Below are 7,619 nucleotides of genomic sequence, written 5' to 3' on the forward strand. Positions count from 1 at the left end.
GCGAGGGATCGGCACCCGGCACAGCTGCAGGTCCCTCCGAGCCGGTGGAACCCTGGGAGGGGCCTTGGAAAGCAGCCCTGGGGCGGCTCTGTTAGAAAACAAACCTTTAAACACGGAGGAGAAGGCAAAAGTCTACGCGGTGCTTACGGCCAGCACGGCACTGCACGTGGCTGTGGGCGCCGAACAGGGGCGCGGGTGCTGTGTGCGCCGCGGCCCCAGGTGGGCTCAGCTGCAGCGATGGCTCCGTGCACCCTGCAGCAGATGTGGGCACCCCAAAGTCTCTGTTGAACAGGTTCTGCCCTGCGGCTCAGCCCCTTCTTCGCCGGCAGCCTGCCCTGCACGGTGCCCCGAGGCTGGGACAGTCGTACGGCACAGGTTAGCGAGCACAACCCTGCTCGTCTCCGTCGCTGTGCCGTGCAGCCCCACTGAGCCTGGGCGCTGCCAAGACTCCAACCCTGGCTCTCGCCTTGAGGCCGGGTGGCCGGTGCAGGGGTAACGCTGGTCTTCCTGATGCAGACACCGGGTTCGAGCCACCCACGCAGGAAAGGAAAACACTGGGCTCCGTCCTACTTCCTCTGCCACCTTTTGATGCTTCCCTCCCATGGCCGTGGCACCCCAGTGGGGACTGGGGACGGCCTTGGGGTCACTCCCACCCTCTGCTCATGGGACTGGGACTTGACAGAGCTCCAGGGGCTCCGCTTCAGGGGTTAATGATCCCTCAGCTTCTGTATCTGGCGTGTAATCGGGATGGGGAATGGGACAACGTGGTGTGGAGGGGGCTCAGCAGCACCCCAACCCTGCATCGGCTCCTGGCGCGGTATGACCCAGTGATGGGGCAGTGGGGTCCCTTCACGGCTCCCTCCACGGTGAAGGGGCAACTCAAGAGGGGATCCTCCCAGCTGGGCAAGCAGTGGGGGCCGGGTGCTGCCCCGGCCCTCTCCAGCCCTGCCCAGCTCCGCAGTCACAGGCAGAAGCCGGATCCCACATGCAGGAGGAGCCCACCGTGATGCAGGGACACACGGGACCTGTGGAACCACCGGTCCTGGGGTCCTTGGGGACTTGGAGGATTTTCTTAAGCTCATGCTGAGTGTTAGGTCAAAAATGCGTCTAAAGGTAGTGGGGTGGAACTAAGGGGTTTGGGGGGGGGGAAGGGAAGGGGCAGGCAATGGCTGGGGTGAGCAGGGGAGCAGAACAGAAAGCAGCCGTGGGGGTTGGGGGGGGTTTTCAAAGCCTCCCCTCAGCAAAGCAGGCAGGGCACACAGCTGAAAACTAACCTATACTGAAGGCTGAAATGAAACTCAACAAGCAAACCCTGCACCAGGGAGAGGACAAGCACCTCCGCAAGCAGCAACCCCTGCGTGGGGCAGGCGTGGGGTGGGGAAGGGGCTGGAGGCCTGGGGCTGCCTGGGCCACGCAGGACAAACAGGCTGCGGCAGGAGGGAACCTGCCTGAAGTCCACGGCCTCTCCAAGGGGCACGAGCTAGACTAAGCAATCCCAAAATCTGTGCTGGCGTGTCCCCGGTCTCTGCCCTACGCAGCCTACAAACCTGAAGAGCCACTGACTCGTGACTCGAGCTCTCTGCAACCAAGCAAACCAAGCAAAAGGCTGGCGATCCGGCACGGACTCACCCAAAGCTTCCCTAGCCAGCGGGGCTCACCAGCTCCGCTCTGGCACTGCCCAAAGGCCGGTGGGACCCTCAGCGGCCCAGCCTCCACATGAACCATCCACAGCAATGACCTTCCCAGCTGGTCTGCCCTCGGGGGGGGGCCCTTCGCAGCATGGCCGTTCTGGGGTGGGTTGAAGACGTGGCGTTTATTGTTCGTGGTGGGCTGGAAGGCGGTGGCGGCGCGTGGTGAGGGTTGCCGCTGAAGCCGGTCTCCCACCGCAAGAGGCTGCGTGACTCGCTCAGGGGCCGTCGGCCCCGCTCAGCCCCCTCAGCCCTCCTGGGCCCACTTGAGGAAGGTGGGGATGTCCCGCACGGGCACGTTGCGGGTCAATGCTTTAACTCGCAGGTTCCGGTCGTCCGTCAGCAAAACCACTTCCCTGAGCAAACGGATGGGATCGTCTGCAATGAGAGAGAGGGGGCCGTGAAGTTCAGAACTCCCCACTCTGCCCCAGCCCTTGCACCCATCCCACAACATGCTGTGCCCACGCTGTTTCCCCCCCTCCCTGGCCCTTGGGTGCTGGCCCCCCAGGCACGGCAGGGCCACCTTGGCACCCCGGCTGCGTTCCCAGCTCCCCGCTCCCTGCCAAGGCTTCCCAGCGCGGCTTGGAGACAACACTTCACCACGAAGGCTGCCTTCTCCCCACCCCTGCGCTGGCTGGGGGATGATTTGTGATCTCTGCTCGCAGCCCCAGGGCCAGGAAGGCCGGTGAGCAGCACCAGGGTCCCATGCTGCCCACATGGGGTGGTGCACTGTGCCGCAGGCAGGGAAGAGGAGGTCCCTCTGCCTGACCCAGGCCAGGAAGATGGCCCGCGACCCTGGCTCCAGCAGGAAGCTGGTGCTATTATTCTGGTGATCTCATTATAAGATCTAAAACCACCCCTTATTTTTTTTGCGAAGCTTTTTGGAGTTGCCACTGACACCGAGGCGTTTCTGGCTGGGGCTCAGACAGCCAGAGAGAGTTGAAGCCTGAGAAATAACCGAAGGGATCTTGCCCCCAGATGGATGAGCTGCCCCGCACGCAATGCGCTGGGCTGGGATGTGGGAGCCACGCTTACGTGTGTGCGAAGCAGGGGAAGCATATGGGGTATGTGTAAGCAGCTGGGTCCTGTGACCAGAGTACTGTTCCTATGAGCACAGGAAACACAGTGCCTCTGAGCCAGGACGGGAATGGAAAAAACAGAGTTTATGGGAGCCCAACATGGGCCCAGATTGGCTGCGCGGGGAGCGGCAGGAGGAGGGGAAGGGGAGGGTGGCCAGGAACGCGGGCTACGGTCACGGTGTCTGGGCTGAGGGTGCTGGGGCGAGCGCCCCGGCCAGGCTGTGCCAGGAGGAAGGGGAGCAGGGGCTCAGTGGGAGGGCAGGCCTGGGGCCGAAGGCTGCCGAAAGCAGGATCGGGAGGTTTTGTGCGGACACTTTAAGAAATGTGTAACAATAAACATCCTCTGCTCCGCGCTGGTGACGCGCCTCCTTGTTACAAACCAGAGGCTGTCAGCTTGTCAGGCCCCATTCCCCATAATCCACATGATTTCAAAATTCAGCATCATTTGCACATAAACATTTGGTGACGGTTTCTCTGTGAATCTGACAAGTTAAGCTGCTAAGAATTCGCACTGACAAATGCGGGTTGATTTCTTGGGCAGCTGCTGATGCGATTCCCATCCCCACTGCCCTGGCAACAGCCTGGGGGCTGACTGGTCCCAGCACACGCGGCCGATGCCAACCGGGCATTGGGAAGGAAAAGGGCCCTGGCCAGGAGGCACTGGGGCTTGCGGGGAGGAGGCTTGTTCTGGCCCTTTGTCACCACTGCTGGCACCATGAAATTGCTCTGTGGACATTTATGGTGGGCTTCTCACAGCCGGGGGCACCCCCAGCGCCGTGAGGTGCGCATTTGGCAATGGAGTGAGAGGGCTACAGCCTGGGGCTGAGCAGAGGCAGGAGGTGGCACCTTGGTGTTGAAAGAAGCAAAATGTGGGAGGGATCCACTCCAAGGGCCGTGAAAGAGAAACAGAAGGTCTATGGGATGCAACAGAGGAGGGACAAGGAGGATGTGGGGATGTTCTACCTTTGTTGGAGGGCATGAAATCCTTGGCCTTGTCATTGCAATAGTGGAGGCAGCAGGACAGAATCAGGTCATCGTTGTTTCCCTGGAAGAAAACAGTAACGTTACCCCTGGCAGGAAAAAACCCGCAACCCCACCACCCTGATTTGTGCACTGCCCTTGAGATGCTGCTGCAGCTCAGCCAAGAGCAGGGCTGCTCGGAGCCGAAACACATGCAGCCCACGGGAGCCTGCTCAGCCGCCTGCAAAGGTGGGGACAGAGTTACCCCCTGCCCAGAGCTTGTGGTCCCCATGGGTTTCCCCCAGGGAGGCAGCTGTGAAGAGCCTCCAGCTCTCAGCATCGCTACCTCTGCGTCCCATCCTCCTGGGGCCGGGATGTCCCTTACCTGCTGGCCGGTGGTGTCTTCGCTGCGGAAGGAGATGGACTCCAGCTCGTTGCCTCGACTGGTCAGAGCCCTCAAGCAGTTGTCCCGGCTTTCAAATCGCTCCTCCAGGAACTCGATGGACTTCCTGGCTCTCTCCTGCACTTGGCGGGCATAGCCTGCAGCCCGGTGCTCCATCTCCGGGCCCTTGGCCAGGCCATCCAGCTCGTTTATCACTTCAAACAGGAAGAGGAGGTACAGTTACTATGGGACAAGGTGCTCCCGTGACCTGCTGCTGGAGCACGCAAGTTGCCAAGGCCTCGGGGCCGGGGCACTGGGAGCTGGCTCAGGAAATCTGGGTTCAGCTGCCGCAGTGTCCCTGTGCTCCTGGACTTGGCTAAAGGTCTGGAAAAGCTTTGCTGCTTTCCACCTCCGTGGGTCACCTGGCTTGGCCCTGATGGCGCAGGCACCTCGTCCCTGCAGCATGTGGGTAACGATCCCTGAGGGCATCTCGCTCTGCCCTGCGGAACACCGGGACTGCTGTGGCCCCTACCCCGTGGTCCTGCCTCACAACCGACAGCACCTCCGTGTATGGCCGGGGGTGCCAGAAAAGCACAGCGTCTCACAGCCCACTCCTCTGCCTCCGAGCACAGCGATGGCCAGCAGCACCGTGCCTCCTGCCCCGCACTGCACCGCCCGGCTCTGCACCTCTCGGCTCCCTGTACTTAACTTCCAGACATGGAAAGCTGCTGCCCTCCCACTGCAGGGCTGCACATGGGAACAGGGTCCTGCATGGGAGCTGGCAGTTCCCACTCCAGCACTGTTTCCCGCATGCGTTCTGGCCCTATTTCCCCCACCTGAAGCTGCCACCCCAGGCTCCCGGCAGGGGACACGCTCTCTCCAACACCTCACCCATCTGGGTTCACACATCTGTCCTGACACATGCTGCTTGAGACGAGCCTAAGCCTGGGATCAGGCAGATTCCCAGCCCATTTGCCTTAACTGGAGCCCACCAAGCCTCAAGAGCCCCCTGTACTGTTGCTGGGGGGCTGGGAACCCCAGCTGCTCCAGCCCCCCGAGCCCAGCAGAAGCCCTAGGTACCCCCGCAGAGCTCCGGGAGGGACCCACCCTCCTGTGCCGGGGCTGCTGGAAGAGCCACTCCGTCACAGAACGAGCGTGGCTCTGCGAGCAAGATGCCGCCAAAGGGGCCGGCGGTGAGGCTGGGCACACCAAGCGTGTGGCCAGATGTGCGCACGAGCATCCTGGCCCGTGATCGTGCACGGGGCTGCGTGTGCGCGAGGCCGGGCACGCGAGAGAGCTGGTGTGCACGTGTGCGCAAGGCAGCCTCTGTGCGCACAGTGTGTGTTTTAGCCATGGCTTCATTTCTGAAGATTGTTTCCGAGCCTGGAGCCAAGTCCTGAGTTCAAGTGGGAACTATGCATTCCTTGGGGGTTCGGGGAGAGAGCTCGGGGTCTGAGGCCTCTCCCCAGTGCTGTGAATCACTGCCCGGGGAGCCTGCGTGATCGCTCTGTTCCATGGTGAGACTGGCACTCACTGTCTGGGTATTCAAATTAAAGCTGCATGGAGCTGCTTTGCTCTTCGCTGGCTGGCGACTCTTCTTGCTACCGACCTGATGCTGCCATTTCCACACAATGCACGGCTGGGCCCGGGGTGGGGGGGGCCATGCAAGAACGGAACATCAAACAGGAAAAGCTGGTATTCCCTCCCGAAATCCGCCTTCCTGCTTCCAAGCTAAACAGGCTTCAAAGGGGAGGCTTGTTTGTGCTTCTGCACCAGGCCTGGCTTCTCCATGGCGGGGTCAGCCTCAAGGAGCACGGAGCAGGTTAAAGAGCAAGAGAAACAAACCCAACGCGAAGCCGCGCGCTTAACCCCTTGCTGCATCCCCGGGAAGAGCAGGGAGGAGTGCCCTGTGCAGGGGGGAAGGGCACCGCACGGGTCTCTGGTCCAGCAATGGGGCACAACACTAAGGCCTCTGCCCCCAGCAGCCACGGGCCCCCGGCTGACCCTGGGGGACGGGTTCCTCCTGCCTGCACCTGGGTCTCTGCACTGATGGCTTTCCTGGGGGACAAGCGGGAATCTGAGCAACACCTGCCGTGGACAGGGAGTCGCTGGCTTCAGGGTGCTTCAGCAGCAGCAGGGGAGGCTTGGGGCAGGCGGTGGGAGATGAGTTACTCTGTCCCCCCGCTGTGATGGCCTGTGCAGGGAGGCAGCAGGGCAGGAGAGCACTGAAGGTGCCCCGCAGCAGCGTAGGCCACGCCAGGCTCCTTTTGCAGGTTGAGGGGAGCAGCATCTTGGGACAGGATCAGGGTTTTCAGCTTTCCTGTAACTGCTGCTCCTGGCTGGGGTTTGGATGGAGAAGCCTCACACCAACCACAGGAGCGCACCAGGAGGCAGGGCTATGGCTCCAGGGCAGGTCCCAGCTCTCTCAGGTGTTAACATGCTCCACAGCCCCCAGGGCTGCCCAGGCTCTGCCGGTGCTGCTGGCTTCCTTCCCTTCGCTTCCACACAAAGCCCTGGCACTGCAGTGCCAAGCCACGGAGCTCCTTGGCAGCTCCTGTGCTGAGCTAGGCAGGCAGCCAGCCCTGCTCCCCTGACCCAGGGGTCCCGTCCCCAGCCCCAGGAATCCCTCCTGAGCCAGGCTGTTCACCCCGCGGGGAAGGGTGGCAGCTGGACGTTGGCTCTGGGACTGGTAGAGCCGTCTGCTGGACACCAGGAGTTGAGAAAGAAGCCCCACAATGGCTTGGAGGGCAGGCACCTATGTGTGCTGCAGGTCAGGAGATTGGCGTGAGTGTGCACCTCGCTGCCTGGACGCTGGAGATGCCCACGGGGCAGAGCTGGCCCCCGGCCTCCCAGGGCTGTGGCTGGGACGGGGGCAGCCTGTGGGCTCCGTAAGGCTCAGCCCTGCTCTTGCCCTGGCCTCTCCTGCTGCCCTTGGGGATCCTCAGAACGCCAGGTTGGCACCGGGATGTGCCGGGTGCCAGAGCAACACTGGCCAGAGGAATGCTACCTCCAGCCCGGAGCGCGATCAAACAATCAGAGCAAAGGCATCTAACCAAATCCTCCCGCCACCCTGGGAGACCACCCAGCAGCACAGCCGTTATCTGCCAGGGTGAGTGTTTACCAATAACGGGAACCAGCTTGCTGTTTTACTGCGAGCTTTATAAGGATAAAAAGAAGGGCTGGGCTTGAGCAGCTCTGAGACGCTGGGACACAGGCCGGCCATTTGCTCAGGCTGCCTAAGCCCCAGCTCAGCTGGGATAAGCTATCTGCTCTGACTGTTTAACAATTCCTCCTCCTTGCTCCCTCCAAAATTCCCTCCAAATTCCATTTAACACCCATGTGCCTCTCCCAGGTCCTGGCACCCCCAAATGCACCAGGGGAAGAGGAGCCCACTAAGCACTGTGGACAGAAAGCTGGCAGGAAGGGAGAAGGGCAACATGGGCCTGGCCATGGCCGGGACGAGACAGGGCAGGATGGATGCCAGCTCCACCTCTGCTGCCAGCCGGGGGC

General features: G+C 61.9%; 1 protein-coding gene across 1 annotated transcript in view; it reads right to left on the reverse strand.

Moving 5' to 3' along the window:
- Positions 1-6: 6 nt before the first annotated feature.
- Positions 7-7,619, reverse strand: part of SMG6 (SMG6 nonsense mediated mRNA decay factor) — a 126,100-nt gene continuing 118,487 nt past the window's right edge. The window contains 3 exon segments of the mRNA XM_009645160.2: positions 7-2,066; positions 3,731-3,812; positions 4,113-4,324. Of these exon segments, the coding sequence (XP_009643455.2) occupies positions 1,936-2,066; positions 3,731-3,812; positions 4,113-4,324 (425 nt within the window). The 3' untranslated portion in view covers positions 7-1,935.

This window comes from Egretta garzetta, unplaced genomic scaffold (genome assembly GCF_000687185.1).
Source record: "Egretta garzetta isolate BGI_Z169 unplaced genomic scaffold, ASM68718v1 scaffold108, whole genome shotgun sequence".
Lineage (NCBI taxonomy): Eukaryota > Metazoa > Chordata > Aves > Pelecaniformes > Ardeidae > Egretta > Egretta garzetta.